Genomic DNA, 21,755 nt, shown 5'->3' with positions numbered 1-21,755 from the left:
CATAAGTCCCTTTCATACTATACTCACCATGTACAGACGACGTCCAGACCAGCTTGTCTTCCATTCCCATAATCTCAACTTGTTCTAGCTCCCTTCGAAAATCAGCAAAGTGCACTAGAATTCTCTGCGGAATGCTCCATCTTCCCTCCTCGATGAAATCAGATACTCTGTTATTCACATTACAAGTACTATCATACCATAAGGCCTGAGGAAATTTGTCTCTCAGAATCCCAGCATCACTCCAGGGTTCATTCCAGAAACTTGTCTCGCGTCCATTACCAATTTGATGAATCACTATTTCTGCTGCCTCCTTTCTTGCCTTGAGAATATTCCGCCAACTCCACGAAAGGCGCGCCTTGTGGAGTCTTTAAGAGCCGTAAACTTCGCCTCTTATCGGGTTTTTTATACACCCACTTCACCCATAAGTTCTCGCCCTTGTAACAATCTTCCAGACATGTTTCATAGTAGCTGCTTTATTAGCTGTTTCCAAGTTTCTGATCCCCACTCCACCCTCTTCATATGGATGGCAGATGTCATCCCACCCTATAAGTGCATGCGACTGAGTACAATCTGGTCAAATCCAAAGGAAATTCCGGCACAAACTGTTAATATCATCATAAGTCTTCTCGTGGTATCGTATGAGGCCATCCAATATACACTTAGATTGTTCAACACCGCCTTCAGTAACTGTAGCCTTCCTGCATAAGATAGAAGTCTTCCCTTCCAGCTCTGAATTCTTTTAGCCACTTTCAACAATAAAGAACAACAATCAGTCGACCTTAACCTCGTAGTGATTAAAGGTAGGCCCAAGTACTTCACAGTAGCACCCTCTTTCAAACCGCAGAATTTGCTCAATTTCTATGCAACCGCATCATCCACTCCCGCAAAGAAGATGTTGCTCTTTTGTAAATTAACTTGTAACCCCTCAGTAGTGTTCTCAAGGACTTGCAGATTCTGCTTGAGCTGAATAGCAGATTGTACATCTCCGTTCATAAATGCCATCAAGTCATCTGCAAAGGACAGATGTGTAATAATAGGATCTACACACTTATAATGCAGTTTGTATTGCCCGTGGCTCACACTATGCATCATAATATCCGTAAATAAGTCCATTACAAGTACAAAAGGTAAGGGATATGGGATCACCCTCGTCGAATCCCTTTTTTCCTCCTCAAATAGCCATAAGATGATCCATTTATCATTATGGAGTAAGATGCTGTTTCCACACAGGTTCTAACCCAGGCAATGAATCTCTCTGGTATACCCACTCTTCTCATGGCATATTCCACTGCTTCCCATCTCACCGAATCATAAGCCTTTTTCAAATCCACTTTTACAAAGACATCTTGGAGGGTGGTGATCACGATGATAATTGTGCATAATTTCATGAGATAACAAGATGTTGTCCTGTATGCTCCTTCCTGTAATAAAGGCTGATTGGTTTAGATTAATCACCTTAGGCATCAGTTCTTTCATTCTTCTTGTCAGTACCTTGGTGATACATTTATACATGACACCACAGCAGGCAATGGGTCTGTAATCTCCCAGCGAGGTAGGTATATGCACTTTAGGAATAAGAGTAATATTGGTGGAGTTTACCTCATTCAACATCTGATTTGATCGGAAGAAATTCTTTGCTGCCCTTATAAAGTCTTCGCCGATGATTCTCCAAGTGCATTTATAGAAAAAGGATGAGAACCCGCCACTTCCGGGGCCTTATCATTACCAATGTCTGCAAAGAGCTTCTATAATTTCATCTCGAAGTCACTTCTCTCTCAGAATCGCTCATACTCTTCTATTTCCGGTGTTGTTGGGGTTCCATCTGTTGAAAACCACTGAAATCCACTTCTTGCATGTTATTTGGACTGTATAGAGCTGTATAGAAGGCCACACATTCATCCCCAATAGCATTGCTATCTTGAACAACATTCCCAGAGTCATCTTTTAGGCAAGATATCTTGTTAGTTACTCTTCTGGCTTGCATCGATTTGAAAAAGTATTTTGTATTGTTATCTCCCAGTACAATGACTTGATCCCTCGATTTCTGTCTGTACATATCCTCCTCGGATGTAACTGCTTGGACATGTTTTGTGATGGCTTCTTTTTCTTTTCTTATAAGTGCTCGATCCATTGGCCGCGATTGTAATTCAGTTTGCACCAAATCCATAGCTGCTTTTGAGTCTTTAACTCTGTTAACCACATTACCTACTCTATCTCTGTTCCACTGTATGAGTGCGGACTTGGTTAGCTTGAGTTTCTTCATGAAAACAAACATTGGGTTACCCACCACTGCACTTTGCCATGCTCTCTCAACTGTAAGCATAAAGTCTCTCTCCTTATACCAGAAATTGAAAAACCTGAACGCCTTCTTTTTCTGGTTTCTTTGAGCTATCGATCTCACCACAACAGCCGAGTGGTCTGACACTGCTCCTGGATTCAAAAAATCAGCCTCATAATCCCCATATTCACCCATCCACTCCGCATTAGCCATCACTCTATCAAGTTTACTACTAATTCTGACCTCTTGTTTGTTGGACCATGTGAGAAAATTCCCCTTGCTTTTGATATCCACCAAACCCGCAATACTAACACAATCTAAGAGGTCTGCGAAATGATATGGTCTGACCTCTATCCCTCCTATCTTTTCTTTGGCGCTTAATATTGTATTGAAGTCACCCATTACAACCCACGGCTTTTGAATGGTGCAAGAAAGTTCAATGATGGTCCTCCATAGCTGCCTCCTTGTTCCCATATCGGTACTGCCATACACTACTGTCATTATAAACTCTTCCCCCGCAATTGTTGCCACCTCCATAGTGATTTGCTGTTCATCTTTTTTCATCAATTTGGCTTCACACTCTCTAGGATTCCAGCATACCCATATATTTTCGGAATCATCTCCATTAGCATTACATTCCATTTGCCATTCTCAAAAAGTTTTGTTAAAAAAAATCTCTATCTCGATTTTTCTTTACTCTCGCTTCAACTAGACCCATTATACTTATATCAAACTTCCTCACCATATCTCGGACTTCAACCTGCTTAAAAGCTTTGTTAAAGCCCCTCATGTTCCAGCAGGCTTTACTTATCATTTAAGTGTTTAGATTTAACCTTGACGACTAGAACTCGTCTTTTCTTTCTTGGAAATTCCATTCCCCCACCTCTATCGCTACTCGGTCACTTTTTTTTCATCTTTGTGATCTCTTGTATGATCAAGCTACATTTTCTCCATCGAAGTTCGGTTTCAGATAATAGCTTGAATCTATTGTCCTCATGTAGAATCACAAAAGTCTCCTTTTATTGTTCTCTTCAATTTCTGCGAAATCTTGTTTTGTACTCCTTTTTCAGATTGAGACTACTACTCTCTGGACCCCTCATACCATCTCTCTCTGAGCTGTTCATGGCTTCATTACTTTTAGCCTTGCTTCTGTGCTTCTTACCTGGCGATTCCCATCCCCCTTTATCTATTACTTGCATGACTTCTTGCACCTCTGCCTTTTTCTTCAAGGCGTGGTGTGTTTTGTTTTCCTCTGATGCTACTATCATGCTTGGTTCACTTTTTCCTTCTAGCTCTTTGGTAACATCAACCACCTTTACCTCTTTTTTCAGCCACACCGCATTCCCTCCACTATCTGCCTTTGGCTTCTCTGCTATAGGCCTTTTTGGGCAGCTCTGTATCGTGTGTCCGAAAACCTTACATGACTGGCAGCTTGGCGGCTTCCAGTTGTATTCAAAATCCACCTTGTATGCCCTTCTTTGGTCTAGCACCACAGTAATGTTATCTAGGTATTGACATTGCACATCAATCTCTACACACACTCTTGCGTAGGATGTTCTGGACATGTTTTCCGTTAGTCGGTCTGTAAACATGGGTATTCCGACAGCACTTCCCACTTGGCTAAAGCCATCCTTATTCCACATTTCCATGGGCAGTCCCTTAACCACTACCCATATTGGGATCGTTTTCAGCTCTCGCGTTTCTGCCTCGACAAAAAGTCTCCACGGCCTAACCACAAACAGTTTACTCGCAATATGGAACGACCCAATATCTAAAGCTGCCTTTCGATCATCATCTTTCTCAAATTGGAACGTAAACATCGTTTCTCCATAAGGCTTCATTACGAAACTCTTTATCCGCCATGTCCTACTAACTATCTCCTTAACAAAGTTGTAGTTCATCCTCTTCCCCACAAAAGAACCCACAACCAGATTTTCGAATTTCTTGTTAAACCCCGCAAATTGCGAGCTTTGTACATGGATTATCGGTTTGCCATTTACAATGGTTGGCGGCACATATCGCAATTCCTCTTTCCCTGCTGCCGTCTTTCCAATCACTTCTGCCCAAGTGCTCTTTCGCCTTGCCTCTCCATTGTTTTCATTGTTCTGTTCCAGAGTCACTTTTCCAGTAGTAGCCGTCTCTGTTCCCATTTCATTCTCGGATCCTATTATCTCGGTGCCCTTTCAACACTTGAAACCTCCAAATCCTCGAGCCTTACGTGAGTGTATTTCATCCCTTGACCAAGATTAGCATTGATGCCCCTCCAGACTACCGCGGTAATCGCCTTTTATGGGAGCAATTACCTCCACTTCGAAGATGTTATGTTTCTACCCTCAGCCCCTTCATGTCGTTTTTTCTCATATTCAAGTGCATCTCCTTTCATCTTGCTTCCTTCCATTCTAGTAGTTAGGATACTACTAGACGTTGGTTGCTCCACACTTGCGCTATTTTTGGATGCAGCTATGGCTTCAGTGCTTCTTGCTGTTTGTGCCTCCTTAGCTTGCTCCTTAAGAAATTCCCTCGCTTTCTTTTCCTGTAATGCGAGCGCTGCTTCTACATTAGATTCAAACCTGATACGTTCTTGAACATCTTCTCCAGGCAAGGGTCCCTCAACATCCAGTCTTCTCCTAAGTTTCTCTAAAGAACCGACTCCATATTTCTTTAACAAAGTTGTCCTAATGAGTTCTATATCACCCTCCTCATCCGATGATTCAAGTTAAGGTCAATCATCATTGTTGTCCCCTATCCTAGTTGGTGTGCTAGGGTTTCCTGTCTCTGAAAAACCTAAACCGTGTGTTTTTTCCATGTTTTTTCTGATTTTTTTGATTTTTTGTGTAAAATGACCTAACTACCCCTAAGGCTTAAAATCACCCTATTTTTGCCACCATTAAAGCAAAACTGTGAAATTATGCTGATCTGATCAATTAGAATGAATGCAAAACAGATGATTGATTGAATGAATGCAAAACACTTGATTGACTGCATCTACTAGTGAACTTGCATTAGAATGAATGCAAAACTCTTGATTGATTGAATTAACTCATCTACAAGCGAGATTGTATAAGAATGAATGCAAAACACTTGATTGAATGCATCTATGTGTGAACTTGCATTAGAATGAATTAAAAACACTTGATTGAATGCATCTACGTGCAAGATTATATTTGAATAGTAAACCAGTTAATCGATTGAATGAATGCGTCTACAAGCGAGCTTGCAATAGAATGAATGCAAAACATTTGACTAAATGCATCAACGTCTGAGCTTGCATTAGAATTAATGCAAAACACTTGATTGAATACATCTACGTGTGAGCTTGCATTAGTATGAATGCAAAACATTGAGTCCTTGTCTTGTAGAGGGTTGAGTTGAGTCTTTGGTCTTTGAAGCCTTGTATTGTTTCTTGAGCTTTTGAGTTTTTGGACCCCTAAGTTGACTATAACCGTTGACTTTTTTACCTTTGATTTTTTACTTTAACCGTTGTCTTTTTGGCAATTTTTCTCAGTTGTCCCATAATGTCCTTTTTAATATCCTTTTGGCTTTATATCACGTCATTTGAGGTATTTGGTCCAGAATAGGGTTCAATCCTTAAAAACATGAGTTTTGTACATTATTGATTATATAATTTTACATAATTGAATCACTACAAGAGGATAAAAACGCATGTTTGAGAACTGATCAATTAGAATGAATGCAAAACACTTGATTGATGGAATTAACACATCTACAAGCGAGCTTAAAATAGAATGAATGCAAAACACTTGATTGAATGCATCGATGAGTGAGCTTGTATTAGAATAATGCAAAACGAGGAGTCTTTGTTTTGCAAAGGGTTGAGTAAGGGGTCCTTGATGCCTTGGAGTGTTTCCTTAACTGTTGAATTTTTGGACCCTTGAGTTATCTCTGAACTTTAACCGTTGGCTTTGACTTTGACTGGTGACTTTTCAGCAGTTTTTCTCAATTGTCCCATAAGGTCCCTTTTAGGCTATTTTTGGCTCTAGATCACGTGATTTTAAGTATTTGGTCCAGAATAGGCTTGTATCTTGAAAAAGCGATAAAAACATGAGTTTTGTACATTATTGATTATATAATTTGACATAATTGAATCATTACAAGAGGATAAAAATGCATATTTTTTATCTGATGAATTAGAATGAACGCAAAACACTTGATTGATTGAATGAATGCAAAACACTTGATTAATTAAATTAACTCATCAACAAGCGAGATTGTATTAGAATTATTGCAAAACACCTGATTGAATGCATCTATGTGTGAACCTGCATTAGAATGAATTAAAAAAACTTGCATCTACGTGCAAGATTGCATTAGAATGAATGCAAACCACTTGATTGAATGAATGAACGCGTCTACAAGCGAGCTTGCAATAGAATGAATGCAAACCATTTAATTGATTGAATGAACACGTCTACAAGTGATTGAATGAATGCAAAACACTTGACAAAATGCATCTACGTTTGAGCTTTCGTTAGAATGAATGCAAAACACTTGATTGAATACATCTACGTGTGAGCTTGAATTAGTATGAATGCAAAACATTGAGTCCTTGTCTTGTAAAAGGTTTACTTGTGTCTTTGGTCTTTGAAGCCTTGTAGTGTTTCCTGAGCTTTTGAATTTTTGGATCCCTAAATTGACTTTAAGTGTTGATATTTACCTTTGATTGTTGACTTTTACCTTTGATTGTTGACTTTGACTTTGATTGTTGACTTTAACCGTTGTCTTTCTGGCACTTTTTCTCAGTTGTCCAATAAAGTCCTTTTTAATCTCCTTTTGGCTCTAGATTGCATCATTTGAGGTATTTGGTCCAGAATAGGCTTCTATCCTAAAAAACGATAAGAACATGAGTTTTGTACATTATTGATTATATAATTTTACATAATTTAAGCATTTCAAGAGGATAAAAACACATATTTGAAAACTAATCAATTAGAATGAATGCAAAACACTTGACTGAATGTATTTACTTATGAACTTGCTGCCAAAAAAAAAAAACTTGCATTAGAATGAATGCAAAACACTTGATTGATGGAATTAACGCGATCTACAAGCGAGCTTAGAATAGAATGAATGCAAAACACTTGATTAAATGCATCGATGTGTGAGATTGTATTTGAATAATGCAAAACGTGGAGTCTTTGTCTTGCAAAGGTTGAGTCCTTGGTCCTAGAAGCCATGAAGTGTTTCCTAAACTGTTGAATTTTTGGACCCTTGAGTTGTTTTGAACTTTAACCGTTGGCTTTGACTTTGATTGACTTTGATAGGTGACTTTTCAAATTGTTTTTCTCGGTTGTCCCATAAGGTCCCTTTTTGCTCTAGATCACGCCATTTGAGGTATTGTATTTGGTCCGAGAATAGGCTTGTATCCCTGAAAAACTATAAAACTTGAGTTTTGTATATTATTGATTATATATAATTTCACATAATTGAAGCATTACAAAAGGATAAAAACGCATATTTTTTATCTGATCACTTAGAATGAATACAAAACACTTGATTGAATGCATCTACTAGTTAACTTTCATTAGAATTATATGTAAGAATGTAACAGGCTGATACTTTTCATTTATAATAAAAAGGGGTAGGGGACCCCGTTAACAACCTCGCTTTCCAATAAAAAAAAAAAAAAAATTAGAATGAATGCAAAACACTTGATTGATTGAATTAACTCATCTACAAGCGAGATTGTATAAGAATGAATGCAAAACACTTGATTGAATGCATCTATGTGTGAACTTGCATTAGAATGAATTAAAATCACTTGATTGAGTGCATCTACGTGCAAGATTGCATTTGAATGAAAGTAAACCACTTGATTGATTGAATGAACGAGTCAACAAACGAGCTTGTAATAGAATGAATCTAAAACACTTGACTGAATGCATCTACGTTTGAGCTTGCATTAGAATAAATGTAAAACACTTGATTGAATGCATCTACATGTGAGCTTGCATTTGTTTAAATGCAAAACATTGAGTCCTTGTGTAACGTCCGTATTTAAAATACATATTTATTAATTATTTATTTATTTAAAAATTCGCTGGATTGGATTTGGGATACGCGGGCCTGATTTTTCTGGGCCCGAGTCTGTGTTGGGCTTGGGTTTCAGACCCAAGTATATAAACACATTGTTTTAGAGAATAGGGTTCTGGAAGAATAGAAAAATAATGAAAATAGAGGCAGAGATAAAAGTTGGATTGCTGGAGGGTGGAGCGCGACGACTCGGACTCGGAGGAATTCGTAGGAGCTGTTAATACAGGTGAGTAGTTAGTTTTCTACTTCACCGGTATACAGAAACCGTTGTACTGTCCAATGTTTTCACTAGATTTTACTGTTCATTTATTCGGTTATTGTTAATCGTCCGGTAGTTCTGTAGTTGTTAAAATGTGTTTAAACGGTCTTTCGAAACACTGTTGAGACTGGAATATTCGACCTTTAATCGTCCGCTTGATTGATGGGTAATTAATGGCGTCGCCAAGCCCAAAAGAGGAAATCGATCAGGTCTAGCATTTGAACTCTCCTGATCATACCCATACTATGGTGGTGTAGATGTTTATATTTGAACTGTGGTTTGGGGTATTTGTTAGTTGATATGGGTGGTTAAACTGTCGAGATTGAAATCGATGGTTAAACTGTCGGGGTGGATGGGTGAAGTATGTTGATTGAACTGTGTTTAGGGATGGATGTTGGGCTGTTGTTGTATGCGGGTTGGGGTGAGTTCGAAGCTTGAAGGTGCGTCAATGGAGCACGAGCCCAGACGTCCTGTACAACTTAGATACGGTTGTGGTTGTTGTTATTGTAAACTTTTTGATTGTTGGTTGGCTGGTGGTAGTTGGGTTGATGTTGGATTGGGTGGGGGCTGTCGATTGGAGCTTGGAACAAGCTTTAATGGCGGTCCGAAATTGTAAATCTAGTTTTGAGCATGGGTTATCGAGTAGGTGGATGGAGTTTTTGCCTTTGTTAATGTTGTTTGGATTTGGAGGGGGAGCCTAACCGACTTGATGAAATGGGAGTGGGTGGCCAGCGCGTTTTGGTGGCTGGTGGAGGAGAAAATTGGTGGAGAAGAAGAACTGTTGATCGGTTTGGGCTTGGGCTTGGGCTTGGGCCCGGGTCGGTTTCAGTTCTTGGGCCCTCGTTTTGTTTTGTTTGGGCCGGTTTGTTTTAGTTGGTTTGGTCCATTTTCTTTTAAGTCTTTGGGCCAAAACTTAGATTGTTTTGTTGGGTTGGTTTCAGTTTAATTTTCAGGCCGAACTCAGTTGTGTTTTGGGCCGAGTTCAGTTTTTGGGCCTTGGTAGTTTTGTTTGGGCCGGTTTGTGTTAGTTGTTTGGGCCAACCTTTTATTTGTTTTCTTTGGTCCAAAAACTAGTTAGTTTCCTTTGGGCCGGACCACATCAGTTTTTGTTTTGATTGGGCGGTTTTGAGTTCAATTTTGGACCGAACCACTTAACCTGTTTTGGGCGGTTTCTAATATTGCTTGGGGCCAGTCCATAGGACTTAATATAGATCCCAATTGGGTCAGGTAGAATAAATAAATTGGTTTTAGACTTTCGGGTTCTAAGGTTTGGGCTTGGCCAGTTGGGTCCGAACCATTTCCTTAGTCATGAGCCCTTGAACCATACACCTTTGCCCTTAGTCATGAACCATGGCAATGACCCTGAACCTGTCGAACATGGAAATGATAGTTTAACTTTGACAATGACAGTTTGACTTTGACCATGATGTGTTGACTTTGACTTTGACCTTTGACCGTTGACTGTGGAATGTTGACTTTTTCCAATTTTTCACATATTTGATAATATGGACAAATATAGTAATAAAATATTGTCGGAAATTATATAACGTTGTTTGTCATTATCTAATTAAGATTTGACGTGAGTGGTGTGTAAAATATATATATATATATATATATATATATATATATATATATATATATATATATTTGGGCTTTGATTGTGGATCGGGACCGCTTAATTGTCTTTGCATTATATGTTGTAAATTGTATGGACAAATCAAATGCTAAAATGCTGTGGAAGCTTGTATAAATTTGGTGGTCATTATCTAATTAAGATTTGACGTTGATATTGTGACATTATATAATATGTTGGGATATATATATAATGCAATATGTTTGGGAGAAATAAATGTATAAACACTCCATTATTTTATCTGTGAGATGCTTGTAGAGTATTTGTGGTTATTTCCCACGGGATTGTGGCGTAGTGCAATAATATATTGGCACGTGAAAGAATGAAGGTGGTTATGAGATATAATTGAGATATTTCTAAATATTGTGGTGTAGTGCAATAAGGAAATTAGCTTGTTTAGTTGTTAATGGTGGCCTTTAAGGAGTGATTTTAAACCTTAGGGGTATTTAGGACATTTCACACCAAAAACAAAAAATCATGCAAAAACCACATGGTTTAGGTAGTTTAGAGGCAATAAACCCAGCACACCAGCTAGGGTTCGTAAGGAAGTAGATGATCCTGACCAAGAAACACCGCAGAGTGAGGAAGCAGACATGGAGTTAATGTCATCTGTGCTCATAAAAAGGTATGGAGTGGGTTCTTTGGAGAGGTACAGGCAAAGATTAAATCGCGAAAGTTTTGGATCTGGAAATGCAGAACGAACTAAGATGGATGACCTTGCTCTTGATATAGCACTGAAGATACATGACGAGGAAGGCAATGAGCCAGCAGATAGTGCATCGCCTTTCACTAAACAAGAACTCGAGAAACTCCAGAATGAAGTTGAAAGCGGTATTTTAAAACTACGAGGGCAGCAGGAGTGGAAGTTAAAGAAAGTGAACCTAACGCTGGTTTGTTGGAAAGATTTCAACGAAAGGCAGCACTAGTGGAAGCTAATAAAAGGGGATGCATAGATCTGGAAGGGCGCAATATCAAGGAGGAAGTACTTGAATCGGTATTAGCTCAGCATGAAGGGCGCAATATCATAGAAGAAGGTCTGCAGAAAAGTTTAGACACTGAAGGGGAAAAAAAAAGAAGCAAGGGCTATGAGGATGATGACATCTCCAAATAGACACAATGAAAACAGAGGACTGGAAATAAATATGCGAGGAACTGAAATGATAGAGATTCATAGCAAGAAGACAGGGGATAACAAAGGTACAGAACAAAACAAACAGCCAAACAGTAATGGGCCTGTGGGGGTACAACAAAACTTGGATGTTAGTTTTAAAGGGCGGGATTTGAATGATCAGAGAACACAAAATAAAGTAGAAACTCAAGGAACTGAAACAGAAAAGAGCGAGACAGAGGGAACTCGTGATAACCAAACAGAGAAAGAACAAACTAGCAAGAAAAGCTCGTGGGCAGAGGTTATTGGGAACAAGGCAGTGGGAAGTGCAACACTAAAGTATATGCCACCTTCTCTAGTGAACGGAAAGCCAGTAATACATGTTCAAACAGAGCAGTTCGCAGAATATAATAAGAAATTTGAAAATCTTGTTCTTGGATCATTTGTGGGAAGAAGGTTGAATTATGCTTATGTGAAGGATGTGGTTAGTAGAACATGGGGGATAAAACACTTTGTAATGAAGCCTTATGGGGATGCGATGTTTACGTTCAAGTTTGAGAAGGATGAAGAGAAGCAGATGGTGTTGGATGTCAGCTCTTTTCACATAGCCAGCCACTTGTTTGTAGTTAGGCCGTGGAGAACATTCATTGAGGCAGAAACGAGAGAATTAAGGACTATCCCAATTTGGGTGGTGGTCAAAGGATTGCCAATGGAAATGTGGAACAAAGAGGGCTTCAGCCAAGTAGGGAGTGCTGTGGGTATACCTATGTTCACAGATAGATTAACTGAGAATATGACGTGAACTAACTACGCGAGAGTTTGTATGGAAATAGATACAGACTGCCCATATCCAGATCACATTCCAGTGATATTGGATCAAAGGAGAGCATACAATGTGACTTTTGAATATAATTGGAGGCCTCCGAGATGTGCGACTTGCAAAATATTCGGACTCTCTGACCAAAGATGCCCAAAGAAAGAACCAGCGGAAACAATGGCTACTAAAGTCTGGCCCAAGAAGGGAAACACTGGAAAGAAGGAAGACGCGAAGGGAGGGGATGCACAGCCATCAGGAAATGCACAAATGAAAGGGGATAACTCAGGAAATACTAAAATGCAAGAAATGCAAGAAATGCAAGAAGTACACGGTATACAGGGGGTAAACGCAGAAAACACTGAAGTCAAAGAAGTACATGATATACCAGATGACGAGGGGTGGGAGTCGCCTAATAAAAGACATCGATGCAAGGCCAGAACCTTGCAAGGAGACGATGGCAATAGGGATGAGAGACAAGCAGCAAAGAAAGTAGAGGAATCTAAGGTGATAAAAACAGAAGGGGATGAGTTAGAGAAAGCAAATAACAGCAGCAGAAAAAGAGATGCAGAGCAAGAAAAGGGTAGTAAGAATAAGAATAAGGAAACAATGACAGAGAAGATAGGGACCAATGAAACAGAGACACAAGTGAAAATGTCGACTAAAGGACTTGCTAGTGCAAAGGGAAGTAAGACCAGTGGAACAGTAGGGACTAAATCACCTATAGCTCAAGCAGGGAGACAAAGCACAGTGGCAGCCAAGTACGGCCACTCTAAGCAAGCAAACACTTTTAAATGAATATACACCTAGGATGCTGGAATATGAGGGGATACAACAAAGAATTCAAGCAGGTGGAAGTGAAGGATATGGTAAGGAAGTATAATCTGAGTATAATGGGGCTAGTGGAAACAAGAGTGAAAGAAGGAAAAAGAGATAGAGCTTTTAACAAAACGTTTAACCAATGGGTTATGGAGGATAACTATGTGCACTCTGACAAGGGGAGAGTTTGGTTTTGTTGGGACCCTAGGGCATAACTATGACACTTCTGAGAAAGGATGAGCAACACATAACTATGGAAGTAACCACTATAGCAGGGGAGGAGTTTGTGGTAACTATAGTATATGCCAGTGTGGAACGGAATGAAAGACGAGAACTATGGAGGGCTTTAGTAGATCTTTCGTGCATTATACAAAAGCCATGGATAGTTATGGGAGACTTTAACTCCATTTTGAGTCCCCATGAGAAGAAAGGGGGTATAGAAGTAACGCCAAACCTTTTTTCAGATCTCTTGAACTGTGTGACAGCTGCAGGACTAGTGGATATAAAATACAAAGGGAATCAACTAACATGGAATAACAAGCAAATGGAGAGGGTAAGCTGCAAACTAGACAGAGTTATGGCTAACTCAGAGTGGATAAGGGAGTTCGAAGATCATGAAGCAGAATTTCTAAATCCAGGTGCAATATCTGATCACTCATCCATGGTAGTAACATCCATAAAACAACGAAATCAAAAGAAAAAGGCCTTTAAGTTTTTCAATTTCTGGCACAAAGAAGAGGGATTTATGACAACAGTGGAAGAGGCGTGGAAAAGCCCAGTTGTGGGTAACCCAATGTATATATTTATGAAGAAACTGAAGGTAACAAAGGGGGCACTCATTACATGGAATCGAGAGAGAGTTGGGAATGTAGTTAATAGAGTTAAAGAGAAGAAGAAAGAGCTTGATGGAGTCCAATCAGCCCTGCAAGTACAGCCACAGAACAGAGAATTAATCATAAAGGAAAAAGAAGCCCTTACACACTATGTAAAAGCAGCGGTAACAGAGGAGGGGTTCTACAAACAAAAGTCGCGAGATCAGGTAATCAGTGTAGGTGGTAATAACACTACATACTTCTTTAGATCTATACAAGCTCGACGAGTAGTAAATAAGATTACATGCTTAGTAAACAGTGATGGCCATATCATGCAAGACTATAATGAAATAGGGGATGAATGTGTGCGATTTTACAAGGAGGTGTACAGCCCAGAGCAGATGGCAGAGATTGATCTAACAGTGTTCCAAGAAATAGGGCCGAGACAAACCATTAACTCCGCAGACTATGAGGAACTGCAAAAGCGGGTAACAAGAGATGAGATCATAGAGGCTTTGGCAGACATTGGGAATGAGAAAGCCCAGGGAAGCGATGGATTTTCAGTACTATTCTTCAAGTGTACATGGAGAATAGTCGGTGATGAGTTCATAAAGGCAGTTCAGAACTTCTTTAATTCAGGTCAGCTACTTCAAGAAGTTAACGCTACTTGTGTTACACTCATACCCAAAGTACAGAGTCCATCTAATCTGGGAGAGTATAGGCCAATAGCGTGCTGTGGCGTGGTATACAAGTGTATTACAAAAGTGATGACAAGAAGATTGAAGCACATTATGCCAAAGGTGATAAATATGAATCGGTCAAGGCTCATTACAGAAGGAGTATCCAGATAACATTCTGCTGTCCCATGAACTCTTGCATAACTACCACAGGGATGCATACCCTCCAAGATGTGCAGCCAAAGTGGATATTAAAAAGGCCTATGATTCAGTGAGATGGGAAGCAGTTGAGTTTTCTATGGAAAGAGTGGGTATGCCTCGAAGATTTATTGAGTGGGTTAAAGTGTGTGTGGAGTCAGCTCATTATTCAATCATGATCAATGGGGCACCATATGGGTACTTCAAGGGAAGAAGAGGAATACGGCAAGGAGACCCTATGTCTCCATACTTGTTCGTTCTGGTGATGGAACTGTTTTCAGAAATTATGCACTATACTGTAATAACAAATGAGTATGAACTACACCACAAATGCACAAACCCAGTTATTACTCATTTGTCTTTTGCAGACGACTTGATGGCCTTTATGAAAGGGGATGTTCAAACAGCCACAAAGCTCAAGGAAAATCTGAACACGTTCAAAGCCTGCACTGGACTAGAAGTAAATGTACAAAAGAGCCAAATTTTCTTTGCCGGGGTGGATGACAACATATGTACAGAGATTGAGGGGATTTTACAATTCCCGAAAGGTGAGCTGCCGGTGAAATACTTGGGACTGCCCTTAATTACAACAAGACTGAGATCACCAGATTGTAGTCCTTTACTCACAAAGGTTACAAGGAGGATACAGAGCTGGAAGGGAAAGACATTGTCATACGCGGGGAGATTGCAGTTGGTTAAAGCAGTGCTTAACAACTTAAGCGTATATTGGTTTGCATCTTTCATCATGCCACAGAAGATCATTGATGATATAAACAGGTTGTGTAGAAACTTCTTATGGACTGGGCCTGACTGTCACCAGTCCCATGCATTGATCGGTTGGGAGGACTTGTGTTTTCCTTATGAGGAGGGAGGGCTTGGATTGAGAAATTTGGCAAAGGTGAATCAAGCAGCTAACATGAAGCATATCTGGAAAGTAGTAACAAAGGCAGATACACTGTGGGTGGACTGGGTACATAGGAACTTGATCAAAGGCAGAAACTTCTGCCAGATCAAAGTACCAAATGATTGTTCCTGGAGCTGGCGAAATCTGTTAAAGGATAGAAAGGAAGCATCACAGGTAGCTATACACCAAATAGGAGATGGCAGTAATACAAAATTCTGGCTGGATCCTTGGCATCCGAGTGGAATTCTGAAAGAAAAGTTCCCGCAAGCATTTATTTATGATTCCACATGTCACATAAATGCCAAAGTCTCTGAATTCATAGTACAAAGAGAATGGCATTTTCCAGACCGGATTAAGGTTCACATCAGAGAGATAGTGGAGCAGATCGACTATGAGGCAGAGATTATGGAGGGAAATGATAAATTGGTTTGGACAGCATCAATTAATGGAGATTATAACATGAAGGATACATATGAAGGGCTGAGAGGGATAAAGCAATTAGTTCCTTGGCATCAGCTAATTTGGTTTTCGAATCGAATCCCGCGACACTCGTTCATCACTTGGATGGCGATACATGAGGGGCTCAAAACTCTGGAGAAGATGAAGGTATGGAAGAAAGTTAGCACGGATATATGCATCTTATGTTGGAAAGAGGTAGAGACGGTAGAACATCTGTTTCATGACTGTGAGTTCTCTAAGGAAGTTTGGACGATGATACTAGACAAAATGGGTTACAGCAGAATGCAGGCACTAACATGGCGAACAAAATTGAATGGGTACAGAGCAAATCAGTGGGGAAAGGATCGAAACAAGATGCTCTCAGACTATGATGGAATGGGTATATCTACTGGATTTGGCGTACTCGAAATGCAAATTTTTTTGAGAATAAACAGGAAACAACAACTCAGGTGATGCAGAGAATTTTTAATGATGTTAGAACGAAGCTGATAGCAATGGAGATAAAGATGGATGACGGACCAGAAAAAGAGAAATTCAGAGAAACTTGGAATGTGGAGGTACATACCACAGTGAAGAAGATGAAGTACTGTACGTGGGAAAGAGCTGAAATGGGAATAATAAATTTGAATTCAGATGGAGCGAAACAAGGGCCTTTAGGTGGATGGGTCGTGGTCTTAAGGGATGAACAGGGGCAAGTTTTAAAGGCAAGCAAAGGACGGTCCAGCAAGAGGTCTATTGCACTAATAGAGCTACAAGGGGTCGAACAAGGAATGAAAATGGCTACTGCGCAGGGAATAAGTAAGCTCAAAGTGCAAACGGACTCAACCAATGTTATAGCTTTCTTCAAGGCTAAAACGAAGTATCCATGGCAAGCAGAACAACTGATGAGGAGTATTAATCAGATGAGAGAGAAGCTCGAATATTTCACAATAACTCATACATATCGAGAAGCAAACAAGCTTGCAGATGCATTGGCAAGTAATATACCATCAGTTAGCTATGTAGAATTAGTACCTAGTTCTTTTTCAGAGGATGTAAAGAAAATAATATATAATGATGCAGTAGGAAAACTTTACATAAGATTGTAACAAGCAAATTATGCGATTATTTAATGAAAAGGGATAGGGGACCTCTATAACAACCTCGCTTTCCCATCAAAAAAAAAAAAAAAAAATAATTGACCGCGACGTGATATAGTGGAATGATTATGAGTCATAAATGTATGACACCTGAATAAATTACGAACGAAAATTCTAGAACCCGGACTACCACAACTCATGTGATCCGCCTGTGGGGCGCGTAATTGTAATTTGATTGGCCCTTCCGGGCGTTTGATGAATCTGAATGGCCTTCGGGCGTAAGTAATGTGATTGGCCCTTCTGGCGTTTCAGTGAATTTGAATGGCCCTTCTGGCGTAGCCGAATAGTGGCTTGATTATTCCGTTCGCAAAATAGAACGAGACGCGCGATATTTTATGCCGAATAGTGGCATTACTTACATAATGGCTTCCGTGTGAGGATTTACCTGGTGTGCGGCATCCCGCTCAGGGTAGTTACGCACGGAGTGGTACATTATGTAAAGGGAGGCATGTGGATGTACATGTTCGGCGTTGGGTAGCGATTGTGGTAGCCAGGGAAACTAGGTAAGACATAGATACGACGTGATTTTAGGGACACGCAAAGAAAGCTTTAACTAATATAATTATGGTAATATATTGGTAAATGATATATCTCTAGATAGATGATTGTATATGTTTGGTTGGTTAGTAGTTTAGTTAGAACCAAAGGCGCCTCGTGGAGGAACTAAATGCCTTTTTATTATGCGTTTGGTATGTTGTATTAGTTGTGAGAAGTTAAGGCGCCTCAGTGAAGGAACTACCTGCCTTAATTATTGTACTTAAGGATGTTGTATTAGTCGTTGAAAGTTAAAAAAGCCTCGATGGAGGAACTAACTGCCGTATGGGATTGTGTAAATATATGTATAATTATATGTTGTATTTTAGAGCTACTCACACCAGCATTTTTTTATAATGTCACCCGATTTGCATGTTTGCTTATCGGGTGTGTTCATTAAATGAACACAGTTGATAAGTCTTGACAGGTTTAGTGTGGAAGAAGATTGGTTGCTGCTCGTGATTTGCATTAGCGTCGCATTTCAAGATAGGTCTTGTTTTCCTTTGAGGTGAAATAGATTTTCAGTTGAGATAAGGTTATTTGCATTTTCATTTGTAAATTTTTGTAATGGAGATGACTTTTGTTTAAGTTAAATTTTTATTGGTTTTTAATTATCCGCATATTTAAACTGTTTATGGGTTTTTGGAAGTGGAGAGTGCGTCACACCTCGGAGATCGAAGAGTCGGGAACAAATAATGTTTTTCCGAATTATGTCGAAATTCGGGGTGTGACACCTTGTCTTGTAAAGGGTTGAGTTGAGTCTTTGGTCTTTGAAGCCTTGTAGTGTTTCCTGAGCTTCTGAGTTATTGGACCACTAAGTTGACTTTAACTGTTGATTTTTACCTTTGATTGTTGACTATAACCGTTGTCTTTTTGGCACTTTTTCTCAGTTGTCCCATAAGGTCCCTTTTAGTCTCCTTTTGGCTCTAGATCACGTCGTTTGAGCTATTTTGTCCATAATAGGCTTCTATCCTAAAAAATTATAAGGACATGAGTTCTTCTGTACATTATCGATTATATAATTTTACATAATTGAAGCACTACAAGAGGATAAAAACACATGTTTCAGAACAGATCAATTAGAATGAATGCAAAACACTTGATTGAATGTATTTACCTGTGAACTTGCTGATAAAAAAAAAAAAAAAAAAAAAAATTAGAATGAATGCAAAATACTTGATTGATGGAATTAACGCATCTACAAGCGAGCTTAAAATAGAATGAAAGCAAAACACTTGATTAAATGCATCAATGTGTGAGCTTGTATTAGAATAATGCAAAACATGGAGTCTTTGTCTTGCAAAGGGTTGAGTCCTTGGTCCTTGAAGCCTTGGGGTGTTTTCTGAATTGTTGAATTTTTGGACACTTAAGTTGTGTTTGAACTTTAACCGTTGTCTTTGACTTTGACTGTTGACTTTGACTGGTGACTTTTCAGCAGTTTTTGTCAGTTGTCCCGTAAGGTCCCTTTTTGGCTCTAGATGACGTCATTTGAGGTATTTGGTCCAGAATAGGCTTGTATCCTGAAAAGGCGATAAAAACATGAGTTTTGTACATTATTGATTATATAATTTGACATAATTGAAGCATTACAAGAGGATAAAAACACATATTTTTTATCTGATCAATTAGAATGAATGCAAAACACTTGATTGAATGCATCTACTAGTGAACTTGCATTAGAATGAATGCAAAACACCTGATTGAATGAATTAACTCATCTACAAGCGAGATTGTATTAGAATGAATGTAAAACACCTGATTGAATGCATCTATGTGTCAACTTGCATTAGAAAACAAATACCACATTGGCGAGCAGGTGGTTCAGCTGATTGTCAAGGATGCAAAGATTAAGCTGCTGAGTATTGAACTGAAGATGGATGAGGGGACCGATAGAATTAGATTTATGGAACAGTGGAACCTTGATGTCCAAGTCAGAACAAATGAAACTATAAGGTGTAAATGGGGAGAGGTCGGACCAAGGTATCCACGCGGTTTAACTCGGATGGTATGTACTGCAAGGCATTACCGGTGGGTGAAGCGGATTGGTGCGAGACCATGAAGGGATTTGTTTATCACGGCAGCAAAGGGAGATCGAAGTTTAGCTCTATTGGTCTCATTGAACCGAAAGGGGTATACAAGGGGTTAAAAAGGCACAAAAGCAAGGATCTGTGAGAATAGAAGCAAGAACAGATTCAACCAACGTCATCTCGATCATAAAAATGTGGAGTAAAGTCCCTTGGCCAGCAAGGATACTGTTGGCAGATATGTTAGCAATAATAGACAATTTGGATATGTTTGAGATTAAGCATATTTATAGGGAATGTAATAAGTTAGCAGATGCTTTAGCTTGTAATATTCCGTCTGTTAGTTTCATAGAAGTTACCCCTAGCTCGTTTTCTGAGGATATAAAGAAAATTGTATACGATGATGCTAGGGGAAAAACTTATATTCGATTGTAACTCTCAAACTTTTATTTGATTATTAATGAGAAGGGGTAGGGGATCCCGTTAACAACCTCGCTTACTGATAAAAAAAAAAAAAACTTGCATTAGAATGAATTAAAAACACTTGATTGAATGCATCTACGTGCAAGATTGCATTAGATTGAAAGCAAACCACTTGATTGATTGAATGAACGCGTCTACAAGCGGGCTTGCAATAGAATGAATGCAAAACACTTGACTGAATGCATCTACGTTTGGGCTTGCATTAGAATGAATGCAAAACACTTGATTGAATATATCTATGTGTGAGCTTGCATTAGTATGAATGCAAAACATTGAGTCCTTGTCTTGTAAAAGGTTGAGTTGAGTCTTTTGTCTTTGAAACCTTGTAGTGTTTCATGTGCTTTTGAGTTTTTGTACCCCTAAGTTGACTTTAACTATTGACTTTTACCATTGATTGTTGACTTTAACCGTTGTTTTTTGGGCACTTTTTCTCCGTTGTCCCATAAGGTCTCTTTTAGTCTCCTTTTGGCTCTAGATCACGTCATTTGAGGTATTTGGTCCAGCATAGGCTTCTATCCTAAAAAATGATAAGAACATGAGTTTTGTACATTATTGATTATATAATTTTACATAATTAAAGCACTACAAGAGGATAAAAACGTATGTTTGAGAACTGATCAATTAGAATGAATGCAAAACACTTGATTGAATGTATTTTTACTTGTGAACTTGCTGACAAAAAAAAAAAAAAAAAAAAAAAAAAATTGCGTTAGAATGAATGCAAAACACTTGATTAATGGAATTAACACATCTACAAGTGATCTTACAATAGAATGAATACAAAACACTTGAAATTCATCGATGTGTGAGCTTGTATTAGAATAATGCAAAATGTGGAGTCTTTGTTTTGCAAAGGGTTGAGTCCTTGGTCCTTGAAACCTTGGAGTGTTTCATGAACTGTTGAATTTTTGGACCCTTGAGTTTTCTTTGAACTTTAACCGTTGGCTTTGACTTTGACTTGTGACTTTTCAGCACTTTTTCTCAGTTGTCCCATAAGGTCCCTTTTAGGCTCTTTTTGGCTCAAGATCACGTCATTTGAGGTATTTGGTCCAAAATAGGCTTGTATCCTGAAAAAGCAATAAAAACAAGAGTTTTGTACATTATTGATTATATAATTTGACATAATTGAAGCATTACAAGAGGATAAAAACGCATATTTTGGATCTGATCAATTAGAATGAATGCAAAACACTTGATTAAATGGATCTACTAGTGAACTTGTATAAGAATGAATGCAAAACACTTTTTTAATTGAATTAACTTATCTACAAGCGAGATTGTATTAGAATGAATGCAAAACACTTGATTGAATGCATCTATGTGTCAACTTGCATTAGAATGAATTAAAAACACTTGATTGAATGCATCTATGTGCAAATTTGCATTAGATTGAATGTAAACCACTTGATTGATTGAATGAACGCGTCTACAAGCGAGCTTGCAATAGAATGAATGCAAAACACTTGACTGAATGCATCTACGTTTGAGCTTGCATTAGAATGAATGCAAAACTTTTGAATGAATACATCTACGTGCTAGCTTGCATTAGTATGAATGCAAAAC

At 38.9% G+C, this 21,755-nt stretch overlaps 1 protein-coding gene across 1 annotated transcript; it reads right to left on the bottom strand.

Annotated features, from left to right (window-relative positions):
• Positions 1-1,795: 1,795 nt before the first annotated feature.
• On the bottom strand, positions 1,796-2,920 carry LOC147504413 (uncharacterized). The gene has a single exon (XM_086605197.1). It carries the CDS (start codon positions 2,918-2,920, stop codon positions 1,796-1,798), a length of 1,125 nt encoding a protein of 374 aa, XP_086461323.1.
• Between the last annotated feature and the right edge of the window lie 18,835 nt (positions 2,921-21,755).

Source organism: Coptis chinensis, chromosome 4, assembly GCF_015680905.1.
Source record: "Coptis chinensis isolate HL-2020 chromosome 4, ASM1568090v1, whole genome shotgun sequence".
Classification (NCBI taxonomy): Eukaryota; Viridiplantae; Streptophyta; class Magnoliopsida; order Ranunculales; family Ranunculaceae; genus Coptis; species Coptis chinensis.
The sequence above is the reverse complement of the archived record's forward strand: the minus strand, read 5'-3'. Positions and strand labels throughout refer to the sequence as shown.

Bases quoted from the DNA above. Each gene is read 5' to 3' on its own strand.
- LOC147504413 (XM_086605197.1), bottom strand. From the start codon at position 2,920: ATGGAATGTAATGCTAATGGAGATGATTCCGAAAATATATGGGTATGC.